Source organism: Oncorhynchus mykiss, chromosome 8 (assembly GCF_057628025.1).
Source record: "Oncorhynchus mykiss isolate SJ-2025 chromosome 8, ASM5762802v1, whole genome shotgun sequence".
Classification (NCBI taxonomy): domain Eukaryota; kingdom Metazoa; phylum Chordata; class Actinopteri; order Salmoniformes; family Salmonidae; genus Oncorhynchus; species Oncorhynchus mykiss.
Window position 1 is genome coordinate 81,280,167 of NC_143029.1, and position 24,834 is coordinate 81,305,000.

The following is a 24,834-nucleotide window of genomic DNA, read 5'->3' on the forward strand; positions in this document are numbered from 1 at the left end:
GAGAGTGTAATGTTGACTGTTCATTTTTATTGTTTATTTCACGTTTGTATATTATCTACTTCACTTGCTTTGGCAATGTTAACGCATGTTTCCCATGCCAATGAAGCCCCTTGAATTGAATTGAGAGGCAGAGAGAGAGAGGCAAAGAGAGAGAGAGAGAGGCAGGGAGAGAAGCAGAGAGCTAGAGAGAGGCAGAGAGAGAAGCAGAGAGAGAGAGGCAGAGAGAGAGAGAATGTGTCTGTCCGTCACCTCACCGTCTCTCTCCTCAGGTGTGGTATTCCATTACTGGTCTCCTAGCGACCGTTACGCCCTCTCATTTGATGACGCTAAGTGGGCCTGTCAGGAGAACTCCGCCCTCATCGCCACGCCCAACCAGCTGTGGGCAGCATTCCATGACGGTTACTCCAACTGTGCTGCCGGATGGCTCTCTGACCAGACTGTCCGGTGAGGACACACACACACACAGACAGACAGACAGACAGACAGACAGACAGACAGACAGACAGACAGACAGACAGACAGAGCCGCCCCAGTCACACCCAAACACTCACTTTTTGAAAAACTCAGACTACATTCTGTTTGGGGGACAACCATTGTTTGATAGTTTTAACATTGGAGTGCAGGCTAGTTTCCTCTGGCTCTGATCCTAATAATGCTATCTCCACAGCTATCCTATCCAGTCACCAGAGCTTGGTTGCTATGGACACCAGGAATACTCATCTGGTGTGAGGAATTATGGGAAAAGAGATGCTAATGAGCTGTTCGATGTCTACTGTTTCAGCAGGGAACTGGAGGGTAAGACACACACACACACACGCACACACGCACACGCACACACGCACACGCACACACACACACATCTCACTTCCACTCCTGATTGCAGGGCTGGACTACCAAATCTATGCCTCGGCGCACCTACCTCCAGTGGTCTCCCCTCCGTACAGATTGTTATCTTTTGGGGCGGGGATGGGGTGGGGACAGGGGGTTTGCCATGAGATTGAGAAAAATAATTGCTGATTTACAGTTTTTTGCAATCATTTTAACACTAATTTCAGAACCTTGTGGTCATTTTTCTAGACACAAAACTCAAAATGGTCATCACTTGTAACACAGGCTGTCCAATGTTCAAAACATTGCATTGGGTATTCATATCTTTTAAAACATCTTGCACTTGCAGAATCATTGTTTCAAATAACTAAGTTATCATGAAATACCATAGGAACATTAATTCAGATCACCCACACACAAGATACCGATCATTTCACTGTGTAGTTGTTCGTACAATCATTAAATATTGGAGTACAAAATATGTGATACATGTTTAATTATGGTACTCCACATAAATACATCACTGTAAAAGGACTAGTAGAGCATACTACAGACACAGTGGAACATTGAACAAAATCTGAAATTTATCAAAGAAATACAATAAAATGACAACATAGTTGTAATTTTAATTTGCTACACAAAAAAAATACAGTAAAACGTCAACTGCACTGTAAAAGGACTAGTATAGAGAATACTACAGGCACAGTGGAGTAATTGAACAAAATCTGACAATTTTTTAAGAAATACTCTAAAATTTCTTTGAATCAAAGCAAAAACTATTAGCTACAAAAAAGAAAAAAATTGACAGTAAAATGTCAACTGCAGTGTTCCTCACCTGGCTTACTGTAAAAACCAGATGTCAACTGCAGTGTTCCTCACCTGGCTTACTGTAAAAACCAGATGTCAACTGCAGTGTTCCTCACCTGGCTTACTGTAAAAAACAGATGTCAACTGCAGTGTTCCTCACCTGGCTTACTGTAAAAACCAGATGTCAACTGCAGTTTTCCTCACCTGGCTTACTGTAAAAACCAGATGTCAACTGCAGTGTTCCTCACCTGGCTTACTGTAAAAACCAGATGTCAACTGCAGTGTTCCTCACCTGGCTTACTGTAAAAACCAGATGTCAACTGCAGTGTTCCTCACCTGGCTTACTGTAAAAAGCAAAACAAATGATTGATTACTGTACTTCTATATTTCCATCAACCCTGTCTTGTGGATTTGGCCACAGGTTCTCATCCACATCACAATGGATGTTTTCATTAGCTAAACATCTAGGGAAGACTCTTCGGGCATGGCGAATCCAGGCCTGACACTGGTCTGCTGTGATGTCATTGCATGCGTCATCCATAGCCTGGAGAAGGGTGGCTTGTTCGTAAGGGCGCCTATCATATTCCTTCCACCTCCATGTGGAGAAAAATTCCTCAATTGGGTTAAGGAAAGGAGAGTATGGGGGTAAGTACAGGGTGGTAAATTGTGGATGGGCCTGAAACCATGCTTGCACCATTTGAGCATGGTAGAACCTGATATTATTCCACACGTGACATAGGTCAACAATCAGCTCTACAGACCTGCTTTAGCTCATCAAAGAAGGTTACAAGGAGAGCTGCATTATATGATCCAATACGAGGTCTGCGTCCCACCACACCATCTTCTGATATAGCCGCACACCTGGTGATGTTTGCCCCCACGCTGTCCAGGGACTTGGATGGTTGCCCACGGGCCAATGAAATTCTGGCCTCTCTTCCTTGTCTTGGACAGGTTGTAGCCTGCCTCATCCAAAAATAGGAATTTGTGACAGTTTTCTTCAGCATCCAGCTCCATCACCCTCTAAAAATACATTTTAGAAAGAGAATTACTGCTTACAATGATGTAGAATTTTTGGGGAATTTTTCACAACAGGCATCTTGAAACTGAACATACCTGAGCATACTCAGTCATTTCTTTCAAAAGGCACACGGTACAGCTGTTTTAGAGACACCTGGTGCCTTTTCAGCATGTGCGCAATAGTCGGCAAACTTATGGCTTCCACATTGTTGAAAATATCATTGTCCAAGATGTGCTGGTGAATTTCTGTAAAGCGAATATCATTTCTGACCCGAACCAAATTGACCACAGCCCGCTCTTGTTGGTCAGTCAGAATTTTGCCTTTGCCTCCCCGATTTGGCCTAGTCTCAATTCTGCAGGGAAAATTACAGTAAGAACACATTTAGTCACATCACCTACTCTGTGGTACACATTGGCATGCAGTATACAGTCATTTGACAATTGAGAGTAGTCTAATGTTTAGTTCATGCTGAAGATTTACCGGTTCTCATTGCGGAAAGTTTTGATGATTGAGGCCACGGTTGATCTTCTGAGGTTTGGTTGAATCATTGTAGCTGCCTCAGTCATTGTCATGCCATGATTTACGACATGGTCTACAACTATTGCTCGGATTTCATTGGACACTCTTTGCTGATGCTGCCGCTGTCTTGGTCCCTGGCCTTGTGCTCTACCACGTTCCCCCACACCTCTCAAACGAGGCCCACAACCACCTCTCAGAAGGGGTGCTAGTCCCCTGCCATTCCTTTGACCACAAAAGCAATGTATACATACACTTAATTAGGTGTTAAAGAAAATAGCCTGCTCCTTCGAACAGCAAATAATGTGGCTGCCTGCAACTCAATATGAAGAGTACATAGAGTAGAGAGCTTTAGTTGTTGTTCTATCAAACATTAGAACGGGCAAGATGCGTAATCTAAGCAACTTTGATCGTGGTATGATTGTTGGTGCCACTAATGGTGGTTCCAGCATCTCAGAAACAGCTGCCCTCCTGGGATTTTTACGCACTACAGTCTCCAGAGTTTACAGAGAATGGTGCGATAAACAAAACACATTCAGTGAGTTCTGTGGGCAAAAACACCTTGTTAATGAGAGAGGTCAGAGGAGAATGTCCAGACTCATTCAAGCTAACAGAAAGGACACAAATGCTCAAATAACAGTCATTTAAAACAGTGGTGTGCAGGCTGTTGTGGAGGCAAAAAGGGGTCCTACCCAGTACTAGATAGGTGTACCTAATAAAGTGGCCGGTGAGTGTACAGTAATGTCAAATCTGAAAACATGGTCTGGAAAAGTGGTACATGGGACCATAGAAACAGTGTCTGATAAAGAATGATGATGAAATATTACATCCATAGATGATGTAGTCCAATTGGTTGATGTTCCACAGTAATTGGTATCAATGGATCTCGTTACCCTGAAACTTCCATGATCTAAACATGGAATATTGTTAGTCAATTTCCATAAAACTATGCATTAAGTGTAATGCAACAGTTACTATCATTTTGAGCAGTTGTAGAAATTGATAGTTCGATCATTGTAATGAAATGAATAGACAGTCATCTCAGATGTGTGAATTGCATTTTGAAAAGGTAATACTTTTATGATATTAAGTTGTGTCATTTTGAACAGGTGATTTTAGTTCAATGAACAAATTATCTTAGCGCTATGTGTATTGTATCCAAGCAATTGGAAAAAGTGTTGAGTTTTGTAAAATGTTGATTCATTTTGATCTTCAGTTGTGAGTTTTGTGTCTATAGTTTTGAAAAATGATATCAAGGTTCTGAAATTAGTGCCGAAGTGATTGTAAAAAACTGTAAAGTAGGACTCCAGTCTCCTTTTCACCTAATTTAACACCTGATTAACTTAACCAACATCTCAATAGGTGGACCAGGTCAGTCATGACATAGCACAAGTGAGGGGTGGCTTTTCCTCTTTTGTTCTCTATAGGCTGATGACATCACAACTTCCCATCAGACCAACTCCATCAGACCAACTCCATCAGACCAACTCCATCAGACCAACTCCATCAGGCCAACTCCATCAGACCAACTCCATCAGGCCAAATCCATCAGGCCAACTCCATCAGGCCAAATCCATCAGACCAACACCATCAGACCAAATCCATCAGACCAACACCATCAGACCAACACCATCAGACCAAATCCATCAGACCAACACCATCAGACCAAATCCATCAGACCAACTCCATCAGACCAACTCCATCAGACCAACTCCATCAGGCCAACTCCATCAGACCAACTCCATCAGGCCAAATCCATCAGGCCAACTCCATCAGGCCAAATCCATCAGACCAACACCATCAGACCAAATCCATCAGACCAACACCATCAGACCAACACCATCAGACCAAATCCATCAGACCAACACCATCAGACCAAATCCATCAGACCAAATCCATCAGACCAAATCCATCAGACCAACACCATCAGACCAAATCCATCAGACCAAATCCATCAGACCAAATCCATCAGACCAACTCCATCAGACCAACACCATCAGACCAAATCCATCAGACCAACTTCATCAGACCAAATCCATCAGACCAACTCCATCAGACCAACACCATCAGACCAACTCCATCAGACCAACACCATCAGACCAACTCCATCAGACCAACTCCATCAGACCAACACCATCAGACCAACTCCATCAAACCAACACCATCAGACCAACTCCATCAGACCAACACCATTAGACCAACTCTATTAGACTAACACCATCAGACCAACACCATCAGACCAACACCATCAGACCAACTCCATCAGACCAACACCACCAGACCAACTCCATCAGACCAAATCCATCAGACCAACACCATCAGACCAACTCCATCAGACCAACACCATCAGACCAAATCCATCAGACCAAATCCATCAGACCAACACCATCAGACCAACACCATCAGACCAACAACATCAGACCAACACCATCAGACCAACTCCATCAGACCAACACCACCAGACCAACTCCATCAGACCAAATCCATCAGACCAACACTATCAGACCAACTCCATCAGACCAACACCATCAGACCAAATCCATCAGACCAAATCCATCAGACCAACACCATCAGACCAACTCCATCAGACCAACTCCATCAGACCAACACCATCAGACCAACTCTATTAGACCAACACCATCAGACCAACTCTATTAGACTAACACCATCAGACCAACTCCATCAGACCAACACCATCAGACCAACTCTATTAGACCAACACCATCAGACCAACTCCATCAGACCAACACCATCAGACCAACACCATCAGACCAACTCTATTAGACTAACACCATCAGACCAACACCATCAGACCAACTCCATTAGACTAACACCATCAGACCAACTCCATTAGACCAACACCATCAGACCAACACCATCATACCAACTCCATTAGACTAACACCATCAGACCAACACCATTAGACCAACTCCATCAGACCAACTCCATTAGACCAACACCATCAGACCAACTCTTTGAATGTCTTTCTCCTTGAAGTTTGCAGTTACTGTATGTCTAAAGAACACTATTTTGTTCAAAATATGTTTTTCTATGATTTAGTGTGTGTATTTTGCTGTATTTTTACTTGGGATATACACTTTTCAACAGGAACATTTCAACAATCACTGTTGGATATCTTTACAGGGAATTTCCTGCAATTCTACACATTTTGCCATGGAGCAGACAGATATATGTGCAGTTGTATAGCTAATCTCAAGCTATTCTATACATTTTGCCATTGGCCAGACAGATATATGTGCAGTTGTATATCATCATGTATATCTCAGCCTCATTTTGCCATGAGGCTGAGAGAACATCAACTGATGTGTTCATATGCTATCTGGGGGGAGGGTCCTGACCTCAAGGGGGCCTTCAACCGCCTTGTTCATGGTGCCATCTTCTAGGGGGGGGGGGGGGGGGGGGACTTCCAGGGGGTCCACAACTGACATGTTCATATGTTATCAGGGCACGTGGCCTCCATGCCAGTTCGATAATCTCTCTCTCTCCCTCTCTCCCTCTCTCTCTGTCTCCCTCTCTCTCTCTCTGTCTCTATCTCACTATCTCTCTCTCTCTCTATCGCTCTCTCTCTCTCTCTCTCTCTCTCTCTCTCTCTCTCTCTCTCTCTCTCTCTCTCTCTCTCTCTCTCTCTCTCTGTCCAGGTGAGGTATTTCATTCCTGGGTTCCTGGGCGTCTGTCTCTGTCCTCTGCCTCAGAACGCTGCGTCTCCCTGGGGGGACAATTAGCCACGGTGGGACAGCTCTACCTGGCCTGGAGGACAGGGCTGGACGTCTGTGCTCCAGGCTGGCTCTCTGACGGCAGTGTCCGCTACCCTATCACCCAGCCCAGGCAGGGCTGTGGAGGGGACCAGCCAGGGGTCCGGACCGTTGTACCCAACACCAATGGAACCACAACCAGCAGCGGAGCAGCCAATGCTACGGACGCCATACCTCTCTATGACGCCTATTGCTACAGAGGTGAGAATGAAGTCCAGATCTGGATTACAAGTGATCAAGGTGTAGCTATGATGACCGGACCATCTCTACTGAATCACCTTGTAATATGAAATCAAATTGTATTAGTCACATGTGCAGAATACAACATGTGTAAACCTTACAGTGAAATGCTTACTTAAGATCCCCTAACCAACAATGCAGTTATACAAAAATATGGATAAGAATAAGAGATACAAGTAACAAGTAATTAAAGAGCAGCAGTAAAATTACAATAGTGAGACCTGTACAGAGTCAATGTGCGGGGGCAACGGTTAGTTGAGGTAATGTGTACATGTAGGTAGAGTTCTTAAAGTGACTATGCATAGATGATAACAACAGAGAGTAGCAGCAGTGTAAAAGGTGGTATTTGATTAGGTGTTCGGCAGGTAGCCTAGTGGTTGGGCTTGTAACTGAAAGGTTGCTAGATTGAATCCCAGAGCGGACAAGGTAAAATTCTGTCGTTCTGTCCCGAACAAGGTAGTTAACCCACTGTTCCTAGGCTGTCAATGTAAATAAGAATTTGTTCTTAACTGGCTTCCCTAGTTAAATAAAGGTAAAATTGTAAAAAATTATGGCTTGGGGGTAGAAGCTGTTTAGAAGCCTCTTGGACCTAGACTTGGCACTCCGGTACCGCTTGCCGTGCGGTAGCAGAGAGAACATTCTATGACTAGGGTGGCTGAAGTCTTTGACAATTTTTAGTGCCTTCCTCTGACACCGCCTGGTATAGAGGTCCTGGATGGCAGGAAGCTTGGCCCCAGTGATGTACTGGGCCGTTCGCACTACCCTCTGTAGTACCTTGAGGTCGGAGGCCGAGCAGTTGCCAAACCAGACAGTGATGCAACCAGTCTCGATATTGCAGCTGTAGAAACTTTTGAGGATCTGAGGACCCATGACAAATATTTTCAGTCTCCTGAGGGGTAATTGGTTTTGTCGTGCCCTCTTCACGACTGTCTTGGTGTGCTAGGACCATGTTAGGTTGTTGGTGATGTGGACACCAAGGAACTTGAAGCTCAAAACCTGCTCGAATGCAGCCCCGTCGAGGAGAATGGGGCCGTGCTCGGTCATCTTTTTCCTGTAGTCCACAATCATTTCCTTTGTCTTGATCACGTTGAGGGAGAGGTTTTTGTCGTTGCACCACACGGCCAGGCCTCCGACCTTCTCTCTATAGGCTGTCTCGTCGTTGTCAGTGATCGGGTCCACCACTGTTGTGTCATCGGCAAACTTAATGATGCTGTTGGAGTCGTGCCTGGCTGTGCAGTCATGAGTGAAAAGGGAGCACAGGAGGGGACTGAGCACGCACCCCTGTGTTGAGAATCAGCGTGGCAGATGTGTTGTTACCTACCCTTACCACCTGGGGGATGTCCGTCAGGAAGACTAGGATCCAGTTGCAGAGGGAGGTGTTTAGTCCCAGGGTCCTGAGCTTATTGATGAGCTTTGAGGGCACTATGGTGTTGAACGCTGAGCTATAGTCAATGAATAGCATTCTCACATAGGTGTTCCTTTTGTCCAGGTGGGAAAGGGCAGTGTGGCGTGCAATAGAGATTTCATCATCTGTGGATCTGTTGGGGCGATATGCAAATTGGAGTGGGTCTAGGATTTCTGGGATAATGGTGTTGATGTGAGCCATGACCAGCCTTTCGAAGCACTTCATGGCTGCAGATGTGAATGCTACGGGTCGGTAGTCATTTAGGCAGGTTACCTTAGTGTTCTTGGGCACAGGCACTATAGTGGTCTGCTTGAAACATGTTGGTTTACAAACTTGGGCAGGAAGAGGTTGTAAATATCAGAGAAGATACTTGACAGTTGGTCAGTGCATGCTTGCAGTACACATCCTGGTAATCCGTCTGGCCCTGCTGCCTTGTGAATGTTGACCTGTTTAAAGGTCTTACTCACATCGGCTGCGGAGAGCGTGATCACACAGTCTTCCAGAACAGCTGGTGGTCTCATGCATGTTTCAGTGTTATTTGCCTCAAAGCGAGCATAGAAGTAGTTTAGCTCATGTCATTCAAATTGATTTCTTGTGAGGTAACCATGACTACACTTTTGCCCACCATGACATGGGTTTTCATGGACGTAACGATAGCAACATGGGTTTTGTTCTTGATGATGTTAAAGGCCCAGTGCAGTCAAAAAAATGCTTTTCCTGTGTTTTATATGTATTTCCACACTTTTTGATTGGAATAATACTATGAAATTGTATAAATTATGATAATGCACTTTTAGTTTAACAGCTGTTTTAAAAGACCTCCTGAAATTTCTGCCTGTTTTGGTTGGATGGTTAATTAGTTAATGAATTAGCTCATAGACATTTGACTGCATTGTTATGAGCTAGCAACATAAGCATTTCACTGCACCGCTATACCACCTGCTAAACTGTGTACGTGACCTATAAACCCCCTTTCTTCTGATTTGAAGAAAGAGAGTTCCAAACCTCTCTGCCAATAACAGCTAGTTTTCAGTTTTCCACTCCCCACTTAGACCACTCCTGAACAGTCCTAGAAAAATTCTTGCTGGAAAAATTGGCCTTTGCTAAGAAGCTATTTTTTGTTTCTTTTTGACCATTTTAATTGCAAACTATCACAATAAGTTACTTCATTATATCTCAGAAATGATTTGATATTTAGATAAAAATGGCTGCATTTGGGCCTAACCTGTCTCGTTTTTAGAAGGGTACTGCTGGATATACTTCTAGAAAGTGAAAGAGGGCTTTAGTGAGGGAAGGAGGAGAGAGATTATTCCTTATTAGACATGAATTCATTGCAAATACTGTCCGTACATTCTTGGTCATTGTTCATTCATAGGCTTTTAGCATCTCCTGTGCATGCATACTTTACAATTCCTTATGGTCTCATCATATATTTACTGTCATGTGATTTAACTTGGACATCTGTCCGCTTTCTCCTTGAGGTAAAGCATGAGGAATGTGTTTCTGTCATTTAGAATGAAGCTGGACTGAATTAATCATTCAGAATGAAGCTGCACTAAATTAATCATTCAGAATGAAGCTGCACTGAATTAATCATTCAGATTGAAGCTAAACTAAATGAATCATTCAGAATGAAGCTGCACTGAAAGAATCATTCAGATTGAAACTACACTAAATGAATCATTCAGAATGAAGCTGCACTGAATTAATCATTCAGATTGAAACTACACTAAATGAATCATTCAGAATGAAGCTGCACTAAATGAATCATTCAGATTGAAACTGCACGAAATGAATCATTCAGAATGAAGCTGGACTGAAGCTTCGTCAGTCATTGACTCTCATTGTGCCTCACAGGGAACGTGAAGAAGCCAGGACCCATCTCTAGGATCTACACGTCTTTGTGGAAGCCTTGGAGTCAGCTGACCGGCTCCAGCCACTCAGACAACCTGGGAACAGACAGTCCTGCCCTGGCTACTGAGACCACCAGCGGCACACCAACCACCGGTGGGTTTGGAAATGAATGGATAGATTCATGTTTTTTTTTTTACATTGTTGAATGGAAACATGGTCTTTTGATTATATTTTTCTAATCTATTCTGATTCTATCATTAATACTCCTCTCTCTCTCGTAGTCACAGAGAGCCGTAACCTTTCACCATCTGATGACCTCACACCCTCAAACTGGACCGGATTGGTTGATCTGGAGGAAGAGGCCCACTCTTGTAAGAAACATTATTTGCAACTTAAATTACACCCTATTACTGTAACCATATAGATCACTACTTTTGACCAAAGTTACTGGTTGCTTTGGTTGATTATTTTTACTGTAATTCAGCATGTTTGTCTTCTCAGCCACAGATCCCTGGTCCTCAGAGTCCTCTGAGGGGTATGTCACCCTGCAGTTGAGCCCAGGAGAGAGCTCTCTAGCCTGGGGAGACCTGGGAGACATGGACCCTGACTCTGGAGCTTTCCTCAGACCTCCAGCCACACCCAGCCCCAGCCCAAGTACTACCACTCAGGAAGAACTATCACCCTCGACCCCAGCTGACAGAAAGGTTGGTCAGTTTTACAACATCCGTTTATTACAAGTACTGAATCATCAAGTACTTTGGCATATTGGCACTTTTTGGGCCCTAGTATTGTTTACTGTACAGTACATTCATTGTATTGGGTGTATGGTGGCCTCTGTCTAAAGGTGATGGCCAAGATAGTGAAGTCCATGTGGAAGCCGTGGAACTACCTGGCAGAAAGTACCCCAGGAACAGGCAGTCCAGAGGGGGAGAGAAAGGGAAGTGCAGCAGGGACTCTGACAGACAGTGTGGCTGTACCCACTGGCTCTCCTGCTCCAGGTTAGTACTTTTTTCTTTATTTTGGTTGGGATACAGAGATTTACAGCTAGAGAGTAATGTATCATCATTTAGGTTTTTTCCAAAAGACCAGGGATCTGTGGCTGAGAAGACAAATACACTGAATCTTTTATCCAAAGCAACTTTGCATACATTTGTGCATACATTTCACATATCCCATAGCTGCTGGGCCAGGGAATTGAACCCACTATCCTGATGTTGTAAGAGCCACACTATACCAACTGAGCTACAGAGGACCACAGTGAATATAAGAGAGAAATAGAGAGTGTGTTTGTGAGTGGGTGTGAACGTTTGTCTGGGTCAAAAACTGTCTGTGTGGTAATTCAATAAGGACTGGCCTTTTCAGTAGTCTAGACTTCATTAATACAGATATGTTCTCTGGCCCCTTTCAACCCACAGACATAAATGTTTAAAAGAGAAGGGAACCTTAGACATTGTTTTTCTGCATTATTTAATTATTCTAATAAAGGGTTTCTGTCCAGCTCCTGTGGTCTCTCTCTCTCAAATCAAAATCAAATCAAATATATGTATATAGCTCTTCGTACATCAGCTGATATCTCAAAGTGCTGTACAGAAACCCAGCCTAAAATTCCAAACAGCAAGTAATGCAGGTGTAGAAGCACGGTGGCTAGGAAAAACTCCCTAGAAAGGCCAAAACCTAGGAAGAAACCTAGAGAGGAACCAGGCTATGAGGAGTGGCCAGTCCTCTTCTGGCTGTGCCGGGTGGAGATTATAACAGAACATGGCCAAGATGTTCAAATGTTCATAAATGACCAGCATGGTCAAATAATAATAATCACAGTAGTTGTCGAGGGTGCAGCAACTCAGCACCTCAGGAGTAAATGTCAGTTGGCTTTTCATAGCCGATCATTAAGATTATCTCTACCACCCCTGCTGTCTCTAGAGAGTTGAAAACAGCAGGTCTGGGACAGGTAGCACGTCCGGTGAACAGGTCAGGATTCCATAGCCGCAGGCAGAACAGTTGAAACTGGAGCAGCAGCACGGCCAGGTGGACTGGGGACAGCAAGGAGTCATCATGCCAGGTAGTCCTGAGGTATGGTCCTAGGGCTGATGCCATTAAAAGGTAATTTACCACCTTCACAAGTGCAGTCTCAGTGCTATGATGGGGTCTAAAACCAGACTGAAGCATTTCGTATACATTGTTTGTCTTCAGGAAGGCAGTGAGTTGCTGCGCAACCGCTTTTTCAAAATTTTTTGAGAGGAATGGAAGATTCGATATAGGCCGATAGTTTTTCATATTTTCTGGGTCAACGTTTGACTTTTTCAAGAGAGGCCTTACTGCTTCTTTTAGTGAGTTTGGTACACCTCTCTCTCTCTCTCTCTCCCCCTCTCTCTCTCTCTCCCTCTCTCTCTCTCTCTCTCAATTCAATTCAAGTCAAGGGGCTTTATTGGCATTGTAAACATGTGATAATAAACAATCAAATAAATGAACAGTAAACATTAGACTCACAAACGTTCCAAAAGAATAAAGACATTTGTCTACATACAGTGTTTTAACGATGTGCAAATAAATTACAAAAGGGAAAATAAATAAACGTAAATATGGGTTGTATTTACAATGGTGTTTGTTCTTCACTGGTTGCCCTTTTCTTGTGGTAACAGATCACAAATCTTGCTGCTGTGATGGCACACTGGTATTTCACCCAATAGATATGAGAGTTTATCAAAATTGGATTTGTTTTCAAATTCTCTGTGGGTCTGTGTAATCTGAGGGAAATACAGTGCCTTGCAAAAGTATTCATCCCCCTTGGTGTTTTTGCTATTTCGGTGCATTACAACCTGTAATTTAAATTGATTTTTATTTGGATTTCATGTAACGGAATACACAAAATAGTCCAAATTGGTGAAGTGAAATGAAAAACATTACTTGCGTGCATACAGTGAGGGAAAAAAGTATTTGATCCCCTGCTGATTTTGTACGTTTGTCCACTGACAAAGAAATGATCAGTCTATAATTTTAATGGTAGGTTTATTTGAACAGTGAGAGACTAACACAGAACCCAAACTGGCTGCGCACGTGCGCTATCGTGCATACATTTATTTTGCCCCCCCACACTAAACGCGATCACGACAGTCAGGTTAAAATATCAAAACAAACTCTGAACCAATGACATTAATTTGGGGACAGGTCGAAAAGCATTAAACATGTATGGTAATTTAGCTAGTTAGCTTACACTTGCTAGCTAACGTTAATTTGTCCTATATAGCTAGCTTGCTGTTGCTAGCTAATTTGTCCTGGGATATAAACATTGAGTTGTTATTTTACCTGAAATGCACAAGGACCTCTACTCCGACAATTAATCCACACATAAAACTGCCAACTGAATCGTTTCCAGTCATCTCTCCTCCTTCCAGGCTTTTTCATCGTTTAATTTATATGGTGATCGCATCTAAACTTTAATTGTATTACCACGACTACCGGCAAAACAGTTAGTCTTTCAATCACCCACGTGGGTATAATCAATGAGGAAATGGCACGCTTCTATAAACCAATGGGAAAATGGGAGAGGCAGGACTTGCAGCGCGATCTGCGTCAGAAGTAGGACTGAGTTCTATTTTAGCCCTTGGCATCGCAGATGCTCGTTGGCGCGTGCGAGCAGTGTGGGTGCAATAATTGAATAACATGGATTTCTAAATGTATTTTACGACGGTCGCGCACGCGACGTGTCCGGTCTGGTCAGCATGTAACAACAAAAAAATCCAGAAAAACGAATGTCAAAAATGTTATAAATTGATTTGCATTTTAATAAGGAAAATAAGTATTTGAACCCGTCTCAATCAAAAAGATTTCTGGCTCCCAGGTATCTTTTATACAGGTAACGAGCTGAGATTAGGAGCACACTCTTAAAGGGAGTCCTCCTAATCTCAGTTTGTTACCTGTATAAAAGACACCTGTCCATAGAAGCAACAAATCAATCAGATTCCAAACTCTCCACTATGGCCAAGACCAAAGAGCTCTCCAAGGATGTCAGGGACAAGATTGTAGACCTACACAAGGCTGGAATGGGCTACAAGACCATCGCCTTGGTGAGAAGGTGACAACAGTTGGTGTGATTATTCGCAAATGGAAGAAACACAAAAGAACTGTCAATCTCCCTCGGCCTGGGGCTCCATGCAAGATCTCACCTCGTGGAGTTGCAATGATCATGAGAACGGTGAGGAATCAGCCCAGAACTACACGGGAGGATCTTGACAATGATCTCAAGGCAGCTGGGACCATAGTCACCAAGAATACATTTGGTAACACACTACGCCGTGAAGGACTGAAATCCTGCAGCGCCCGCAAGGTCCCCCTGCTCAAGAAAGCACATATACATGCCTGTCTGAAGTTTGCCAATGAACGTGCTTCTACACCTGCATTGCTTGCTGTTTGGGGTTCTAGGCTGGGTTTCTGTACAGCACTTTGAGATATCAGCTGATGTACGAAGGGCAAAATAAATACATTTGATTTGATTTGATTTGAACATCTGAATGATTCAGAGGACAACTGGGTGAAAGTGTTGTGGTCAGATGAGACCAAAATGGAGCTCTTTGGCATCAACTCAACTCGCGTGTTTGGAGGAGGAGGAATGCTGCCTATGACCCCAAGAACACCATCCCCACTGTCAAACATGGAGGTGGAAACATTATGCTTTAGGGGTGTTTTTCTGCTAAGGGGACAGGACAACTTCACTGCATCAATGGGAAGATGGACGGGGCCATGTACCGTCAAATCTTGGGTGAGAACCTCCTTCCCTCAGCCAGGGCATTGAAAATGGGTCATGGATGGGTATTCCAGCATGACAATGACCCAAAACACACGGCCAAGGCAACAAAGGAGTGGCTCACGAAGAAGCACATTAAGGTCCTGGAGTGGCCTAGCCAGTCTCCAGACCTTACTTAATCCCATAGAAAATCTGTGGAGGGAGCTGAAGATTCAAGTTGCCAAATGTTAGCCTCAAAACCTTAATGACTTGGAGAAGATCTGCAAAGAGGAGTGGGACAAAATCACTCCTGAGATGTGTGCAAATTTGGTGGCCAACTACAAGAAACGTCTGACCTCTGTGATTGCCAACAAGGGTTTTGCCACCAAGTACTAAGTCATGTTTTGCAGAGGGGTCAAATACTTATCTCTCATTAAAATGCAAATCACTTTATAGCATTTTTGACATGCGTTTTTCTGGATTTTTTTGTTGTTATTCTGTCTCTCACTGTTCAAATAAACCCACCATTAAAATTATAGACTGATCATTTCTTTGTCAGTGGGCAAACGTTCAAAATCAGCAGGGGATCAAATACATTTTTCCCTCACTGTATGTATTCAACCCCTTTGCCATAAAGCCCCTAAATATGATCTGGTACAACCAATTACATTCAGAAGTCACATAATTAGTTAAATAAAGTCCATCTGTGTGCCATCTAAGTGGCACATGATCTGTCACATGATCTCAGTATATATACACTTGTTCTGAAAGACCCCAGGGTCTGCAACACCACTAAGCAAGGGGCACCACCAAGCAAGCGGCACTATGAAGACCGAGGAGCTCTCCAAACAGGCCAGGGACAAAGTTGTGGAGAAGTACAGATCAGGGATGGGTTATAAAAAATATCAGAAACTTTGAACATCCACAGAGCACCATTAAAACCATTATTAAAAAATGGAAAGAATATGCACCACAACAAACCTGCAAAGAGAGGGCCGCCCACCAAAACTCACAGACCAGGCAAGGAGGGCATTAATCAGAGAGGCAACAAAGGGACCAAAGATAACCCTGAATGAGCTGCAAAGCTCCACAGCGGAGAAAGGAGTATCTGTCCATAGGACCACATTAAGCCGTACACTCCACAGAGCTGGGCTTTACCCGAAGAGTGGCTAGAAAAAAGCAATTTCTTAAAGAAAATATAAGCAAACACGTTTGGTGTTCGCCAAAAGGCAATTGGAATTCTCCCCAAACATATGGAAGAAGGTATTCTGGTCAGATGAGACTAAAATTGAGCTTTTTGGCCATCAAGGAAAATGCTATGTCTGGCACAAACCCAACACCTCTCATCACCCCGAGAACAACATCCCCACAGTGAAGCATGGTGTCACGAACGTCGTCAGGGAAATGACCGGACCAAGGTGCAGCGTGGTGAGCGTACATCTCTTTTTTTTTGATAATGTCACCAACAAAAACGAACGTGATGCTTACTAGGGCTATACAGGCCACTAACAAAGTCAACTACCCACAACTAAGGAGGCAAAACAGGCTGCTTAAGTATGATTCCCAATCAGAGACAATGATAGATAGCTGTCCCTGATTGAGAAACATACCCGGCCAAAACATAGAAACAGAAAACATAGAAATAAAGAAACTAGAATGCTCACCCTAGTCACACCCTGGCCTAACCAAAATCGAGAATAAAAGCCTCTCTATGGCCAGGGCGTGACACATGGTGGTGGCAGCATCATGCTGTGGGGATATTTTTCAACAGCAGGGACTGGGAAACTGGTCAGAATTGAAGGAATGATGGATGGCGCTAAATACAGGGAAATTCTTACAGAGATTTGAGACTGGGACGGAGGTTCACCTTCCAGCAGGACAATGACCCTAAGCATACTGCTAAAGCAACAGTCGAGTGGTTTAAGGGGAAACATTTAAATGTCTTGGATGGTCAAAGCCCATACCTCAATCCAATTGAAAATCTGTGATTCAGATTGTTGTACACCAGCGGAACCCATCCAACTTGAAGGATCTGGAGCAGTTTTGCCTTGAAGAATGGGCAAAAATCCAAGAGACTTGCAGCTGTAATTGCTGCAAAAGAAGGTGCCTCTGCAAAGCATTGACTTGGGGGGGATCATCAGCAAATAGTAGACATTTGACTTCAGATTCTAGTAGGTTGAGGCCGGGTGTTGCAGACTGTTTTAGTGCCCTTGCCAATTCGTTGATATATATGTTGAAGAGGGTGGGGCTAAAGCTGCATCCCTGTCTCACCTCATGGCCGTGTGGATAGAAAGGTGTGTGTTTTTTGCTAATTTTAACCACACACTTGTTGTTTGTGTACTTTGTAATGTTGTATGTTTTTCCCCTAACAGAACTTTCCATCAATTTTTATAGCAGACCCTCATGCCAAATTGAGTCAAAAGCTTTTTTGAAATCAACAAAGCATGAGAAGACTGCCTTTGTTTTGGTTTGTTTGTTTGTCAATTATGGTGTGCAGGGTGAATACGTGGTCTGTCTTAAGGTAATTTGGTAAAAAGCCAATTTGACATTTGCTCAGTTACATTGTTTTCGCTGAGGAAATGTATGAGTCTGCTGTTAATGACAATGCAGAGGATTTACCCAAGGTTGATGTTGACTTATATCTCAAAGTAGTTATTGGGGTCAAATTTGTCCCCAATTTTGTGGTTTGGGTTGATCAGTCCTTGGTTCCAAATATTGGGGAAGATGCCAGAGTGAGTTAAATGGGTTGGATTCTATGGATTCTTCCATTACATTGAGCTGATTTCTGACGTGCTGTTCCTTCTTTTTCCGTAGTGTATTTCTGTAATGTTTTCGTGATTCACCATACTGAAGGTGTAGGCTCAGGTTTTCTGGGTCTCCATGTTTTTGGTTGGATAGGTTTCTCAATTTCTGTCTTAGGTTTTTGCATTCTTCATCAAACTATTTGTCATCGTTGTTAATTATCTTAGGTTGTCTGCTTGACATTTTTTTATTTGATAGGGACACTGATAGACTGTTTAGATTTTCACCGGTCAAGTTTACACCTTCACTATTTCAGTAAAACCTTTTGTCCAGGAAGTTGTCTAAAAGGGATTGAATTTGTTGTTGCCTCATTGTTTTATGGTATGTTTCTGCACTGCTTTCCTTCCATCTATAGTATTTGTTGATTTTATTCAGTTCCTTTGGCTTTGATGCCTCCTGATTGAGGATTGCTCTGTTCAAGTAGACTTGGATTTTGCTGTGATCTGTTAGGGATGTCAGTGGGCTGACTGTGAACTCGCTGAGAGACTCTGGGTTGAGGTCAGTGATAAGTAGTCTACAGTACTACTGCCAAGATGAGTTATAGGTGTACCTACCATAGGAGTCCCCTCTAAATCTACCATTGTCTATATACATGCCCAGCGTCTGACAGAGCTGCAGGAGTTGTGACCCGTTTTTGTTTGTTTTGTTGTCATAGTTGTGTCTTGATGGGTATATGGCGGAGGGATTGGTGTCACCTCAAGGTAGGTGTTTGTCCCCCTGTGTGCTGAGGGTGTCAGGCTCTTGTCCAGTTCTAGCATTAGGTCGCCACAGACTAGTACATGTCCCTGGGCCTGTAAATGGTTGATTTCCCCCTCCAGGATGGAGAAGCTGTCTTCATTAAAGTATGGGGATTCTAGTGGAGGGATATAGGAGGACATTTTTCTCTGTTCAAAATGTTCCTTTGGTGGATGGGACTACCAGCTCTCTGTAACCTAGAGGGCAACCAGTGGATCCATCTCCTCTATACCATGTTTCTTGAGGATGACAATGTCTGTATTTCTAATTTCTTTGGTGAAGTCCAGGTTCCTGCTTTTTAGGCCAAAAGCAGATGACCTCAGGCCTGGGATATTCCAGGATGAGATAGTGAAGGCTTTGGGTTCCATAAAGTGTCCAAAGTTGTTAGTCGTGTGGTTTTGCCTCAGACCAGTAAGTGTGAGCAGAGCCTGCTCAGCATCTGGTACATGCCATTGACTTGGGCTAGTGCAAGAATGGGGGGTTCAAATCAAATCAAATTTGATTTGTTACATACACATGGTTAGCAGATGTTAATGCGAGTGTAGCGAAATGCTTGTGCTTCTAGTTCCAACAATGCAGTAATAACCACGAGTAATCTAACCGAACAATTTCCCAACTACTACCTTATACACACAAGTGTAAAGAGATAAAGAATATGTACATAAAGATATATGAATGAGTGATGGTACAGAACGGCATAGGCAAGATGCAGTAGATGGTATTGAGTACAGTATATTCATATGAGATGAGTAATGTAGGGTATGTAAACATAAAAGTGGTATAGTTTAAAGTGGCTAGTGATACATGTGTGACATAAAGATGGCAAGATGCAGTAGATGATATAGAGTACAGTATATACATATACATATGAGATGAGTAATGTAGGGTTTGTAAACATTATATTATGTGCCATTGTTTGAAGTGGCTAGTGATACATTTTTTACTTCAATTTCCCTTATTAAAATGGCTGGAGTTGAGTCAGTGTGTTGGCAGCAGCCACTCAATGTTAGCGGTGGCTGTTTAACAGTCTGATGGCCTTGAGATAGAAGCTGTTTTTAAGAGTTGGGCCTGTTTGCCTGCTCACAGCCTGGGCATATGTGTGTATTTCATGTTGCGGCACTCTTTCTTTCCTTCTCTCTCCCTCTTTCCATATCCCACTGCCTCCTCTAACCTCTTCCCTCTCTTCCCTCTTCAGGTTTATCCTCATGGGGTGGTGGGTGGTGGGATGGCTCAGGACTGGGGGACCTAGATGATACACCACCCACTGGTGAGCTGTCATCCTCCACTGGTGAGCCATCGTCCTCCGCTGGTGAGCCGTCGTCCTCCGCTGGTGAGCCGTTGTCCTCCGCTGGTGAGCCGTCGTCCTCCGCTGGTGAGCCGTTGTCCTCCGCTGGTGAGCCGTTGTCCTCCGCTGATGAGCCGTCGTCCACCCCCGGTGAGCCATCGTCCTCCGCTGGTGAGCCGTCATCCTCCGCTGGTGAGCCGTCGTCCTCCGCTGGTGAGCCGTCGTCCTCCGCTGGTGAGCCGTCGTCCTCCGCTGATGAGCCGTCGTCCTCCGCTGATGAGCCGTCGTCCACCCCCGGTGAGCCGTCGTCCTCCCCCGGTGAGCCATCGTCCTCCGCTGATGAGCCGTCGTCCACCCCCGGTGAGCCGTCGTCCTCCCCCGGTGAGCCGTCGTCCTCCCCCGGTGAGCCGTCGTCCTCCCCCGGTGATCCGTCGTCCTCCCCCGGTGAGCCGTCGTCCTCCCCCGGTGAGCCGTCGTCCTCCCCCGGTGAGCCGTCGTCCTCCGCCGGTGAGCCGTCGTCCTCCCCTGGTGAGCCGTCGTCCTCCCCTGGTGTGCCGTCGTCCTCCCCTGGTGTGCCGTTGTCCTCCGCTGTTGTGCCGTCGTCCTCCCCTGGTGTGCCGTCGTCCTCCCCTGGTGTGCCGTCGTCCTCCCCTGGTGTGCCGTCGTCCTCCCCTGGTGTGCCGTCGTCCTCCCCTGGTGTGCCGTCGTCCTCCCCTGGTGTGCCGTCATCCTCCCCTGGTGTGCCGTCGTCCTCCGCTGGTGAGCCATCAGCCTCCCCAGCCCTGCTCACCTCTACCCCGGCCACAGAGAACCAGTCCTCTGCCTCCACCTCCACCACTGCAGGGTGGGAGGCTATCCCAGACACATGGGTCCAAGTGACCCCATCAACAGGTGTGACCTCACCCCAGCCGGGTTATAGGAGAATGGAAGAGGTTACCACTAGTACCACTAGAGCAGATAGCATAGCCACCGCTGTGAGCGGGAGAGCGTTGGTGAAAGAGGAGGAAGGGAGTGCCCTGGGGGCATCCGACGAGGCCAGAGGGGAGATCCAGTTTACCGGTATCCCCGTTGGAACAACCAAACCCAAACTCAGGGTCCCTCCATCCAACAACAGAACCATGAGGAAGAACCAGTCACGAGCCAGTGGCAGCACAACCCAACCCGCAGTCAGCAGCTCCACAGCTGGATCAGACAACAGAGACTCTTCCCCTCCATCCAGACAAGGTGCTGGAGCTCCAGCCCCTCCACCCTCAGCCTCAGTCAGCCAGGGCAGCTCCAGGGTGGCATCTCCGTCCATATCCTGGGTCCCCACGGAGAGAGCTGGAGAGTTGGGTGGCGAGGGGCCGGAGAGAGAGCCCCTGGAGGTGCCCTCCGAACCACCAGTGGAGGAGGAGACAGCCTTGTCTCACTCACTCGACTCTGGGTTGCCTAGCAACATGGACGAGGAAGGTGGCAGAGGTGCCGGATTCAACCAAAGCAACGGAACTCTGGACTCCGCTGGTAAGTCCTGTCTGTCTGTCAGTTGATAAATAAATCAAACAAATGTAATTTAATTTTTAATCCAAAGATTTGCACACCAAGCTGAACAAAACACTAGCATCATATTCTTAGTTTCTCTCCATCAGGGCCTCAGTCACAGTGATCTCTGTACAATCCCCACGGTTGTTTCCTCGGTGCTGTTATTCAATGTGTTTTTCAATTCCGAGATTATAGCGTGTTGCCTTCCAACCTACAGAACTCCTCATTCCAGACCCATTCTGTATGTACTCCCACTAGGGAATAGGAAGGTGGTCATGCTTCCGTAGATAGTCCTCTGATTAAGCGCCTGATTCAGTCTCTCTCTCTCCAGAGCTGTTTCTCACCTGATAGTGAATGGGGCTTGTAGCTGGTGCACCATATTTCCTGCTTCCTCTTAGGCATTCCTGCTGCATCACACATTCCTGTGGTGATTTATTTTGCTCTCTTGGAAACAGTTGATGTTGTCAACATGTTGTAGATATGTTGTATATTCATCAGAGGCTGAGATGTGATGCATATCTGTAGAACCAAAAGATCGTGGCTAACAACAGTAAATTGTTTTGACAGAGACGTCAGAGAAAAGCATATCATTGATAGCACATGTTATGTGGTGTTGTTCATTGAGATGATAGCCTCTGGAGGGAAAGCGAGCAGTGTGCCATTTTACCGTCCTGTGTTAGCTCCTTGTTTCCATCCCTCACATTAGCAGCCCTGGTACACAAACAGAAACAATGCGTAGAGGAGCTCATGGAAGACTGGGTCTCACTAATAGGAGAGTGGTGGTCTCTCTGTCTCTCTCTCTCTCTCTCTCTCTCTCTCTCTCTCTCTCTCTCTCTCTCTCTCTCTCTCTCTCTCTCTCTCTCTCTCTCTCTCTCTCTCTCTCTCTCTCTCTCTCTCTCTCTCTCTCTCTCTCTCAGTTCCATTCAAGGGGCTTTATAGGCATAGGAAACATATGTTTACATTGCCAACGCAAGTGAAATTAATAAACAAAAGTGAAATAAACAAAAAGTGAACAGTAAATATTACACTCACAAGGTCCAAAATAATGGAGACATGTCCAATGTCCTATCATGTCTATAGACCGTGTTGTAACGATATGCAAATAGTTAAAGTAAAAACAGGGAAAAAATAAACACAAATATAGGTTGTATTTACAAAGGTGTTTGTTCTTCACTGGTTGACCTTTTCTTGTGGCAACTCGTCACAAATCTTGCACACAGTGGTGGCACGCTGTGGTATTTTACCCAATAGATATGGGAGATCATCAAAATTGGATTTGTTTTCGAATTCTTTGTGGGTCTGTGTAATCTGAGAAAAATATGTGTCTCTAATATGGTCATACATTTGTCAGGAGGTTAGGAAGTGCAGCTCAGTTTCCACCTCATTTTGTGGGCAGTGGACACATAGCCTGTCTTCTCTCAAGAGCCAGATCTGCCTATGGCGTCCTCTCTCAATAGCAAGGCTGTACATAGTCTCTCCCTCCCTACCCTCTCTCTCTCTCTCTCTTTCTCTCACTCTCTCTCTCCCTCCATCTCTCTCTCTCACTCTGTTCTGTCAAAGTTGAGTGGTGGCCAGTGTTTGTGTTTTTCTTGACTGGATCAGAGTGGACCTCATCAGGCTGCGTAATCAATGAGGGGCTTCAGGGTCTCTCTCTCTCTTTTAAATAAATTGTAACGATCGTCGTTGGTGGAAGAAGGAGAGGACCAAGGTGCAGCGTGATACGTGTAATTACACTGAACACTAGAACAAAAATAACAAAACGGAACAAACGAAACAGTCCTGTCTGGTACAGAGACAGAAAACAACTACCCACAACTCAAGGGCGAAAACAGGCTGCCTAAGTATGGTTCTCAATCAGAGACAATGATTGACAGCTGCCTCTGATTGGGAACCTAACCAGGCCAAACACATAGAAATACAAACATAGAACAAAACATAGAATGCCCACCCCAACTCACGACCCTGACCAACCTAAAATAGAGACATAAAAAAAGGAACTAAGGTCAGGACGTGGCATAAATGCTTTATTGGCATGAATGGATGGTTGCCAAAGCAATGTATATGAAGTATTACATACATTAACAATATGTTTGAAAAAAAATATATCAACAAAATAAAATAAAAACAGCAACAATTAATCAATTATGGGTGTATGACATTGTGGGAGTTATTGTCTCTCTAATATTATGACAGACCAGGACACAGCCTGCAGCAAGATCTACTGTCTCTCTCTCTAATATTATGACAGACCAGGACATAGCCTGCAGCAAGATCTACTGTCTCTCTCTAATATTATGACAGACCAGGACATAACCTGCAGCAAGATCTACTGTCTCTCTAATATTATGACAGACCAGGACATAGCCTGCAGCAAGATCTACTGTCTCTCTAATATTATGACAGACCAGGACATAGCCTGCAGCAAGATCTACTGTCTCTCTAATATTATGACAGACCAGGACATAGCCTGCAGCAAGATCTACTGTCTCTCTAATATTATGACAGACCAGGACATAACCTGCAGCAAGATCTACTGTCTCTCTAATATTATGACAGACCAGGACACAGCCTGCAGCAAGATCTACTGTCTCTCTAATATTATGACAGACCAGGACATAGCCTGCAGCAAGATCTACTGTCTCTCTAATATTATGACAGACCAGGACATAGCCTGCAGCAAGATCTACTGTCTCTCTAATATTATGACAGACCAGGACATAACCTGCAGCAAGATCTACTGTCTCTGTGTTTTTTCCCCTAACAAAATGCATATTATCTCCTCTCTCTTTCTCTCATGCTCCCTTCTCTCTCTCTCTCCCTCTCTCACCTCTTCCTTTCTCTCTTTCTCTCACCCTCCCTGTCTCTCTGCCTCTCCCTCTCTCTCTCACAAACCCTATCACATCCTCTTTTTATCTCTCTCACAACCTCACACATACTCTCTTTCTCTCTTCTTCTCAACCTCTTCCCCTCTCTCTCACTCAACCTTTCACCTCCTCCCTTTCTATCTCTCTATAACGACACAGGATGAGACCCAGATGCAGACAGGAGGCAGATGGTTAGAGTCTCAGAGATTTATTATATACATGGGGTAGGCAAATGGCAGGACCAGGACAGGCGGAGATCAGTAATAATAATAAGAGTCAGGCAGGCGTAGAACAGCCGGCAGACTCAGGGTCAGGGCAAGCAAAAACAGGTCGGAACTGGGAAGACTAGAACACAAACTAGAAAGAAGGAAAAACATGTAAAAACACACTGGGACGACTTGACGAGACAAGACAAACTGGCAACAGACAGACAGAAAACGCAGGTATAAGTACACAGGAGATACTGGGG

General features: G+C 44.6%; 1 protein-coding gene across 4 annotated transcripts in view; it reads left to right on the top strand.

Moving 5' to 3' along the window:
- The window catches only part of ncana (neurocan a), a 127,679-nt gene that overhangs the window by 72,949 nt on the left and 29,896 nt on the right, over positions 1 to 24,834 (top strand). For all 4 annotated transcript variants that reach the window (XM_036986389.2, XM_090182753.1, XM_090182751.1 and 1 more), the window contains exons 6-13: positions 270 to 444; positions 668 to 795; positions 6,829 to 7,143; positions 10,445 to 10,594; positions 10,723 to 10,812; positions 10,943 to 11,145; positions 11,286 to 11,439; positions 19,894 to 21,483. In XM_036986389.2, the coding sequence (XP_036842284.2) occupies positions 270 to 444; positions 668 to 795; positions 6,829 to 7,143; positions 10,445 to 10,594; positions 10,723 to 10,812; positions 10,943 to 11,145; positions 11,286 to 11,439; positions 19,894 to 21,483 (2,805 nt within the window). The remainder of the gene's footprint in view (positions 1 to 269; positions 445 to 667; positions 796 to 6,828; positions 7,144 to 10,444; positions 10,595 to 10,722; positions 10,813 to 10,942; positions 11,146 to 11,285; positions 11,440 to 19,893; positions 21,484 to 24,834) is intronic.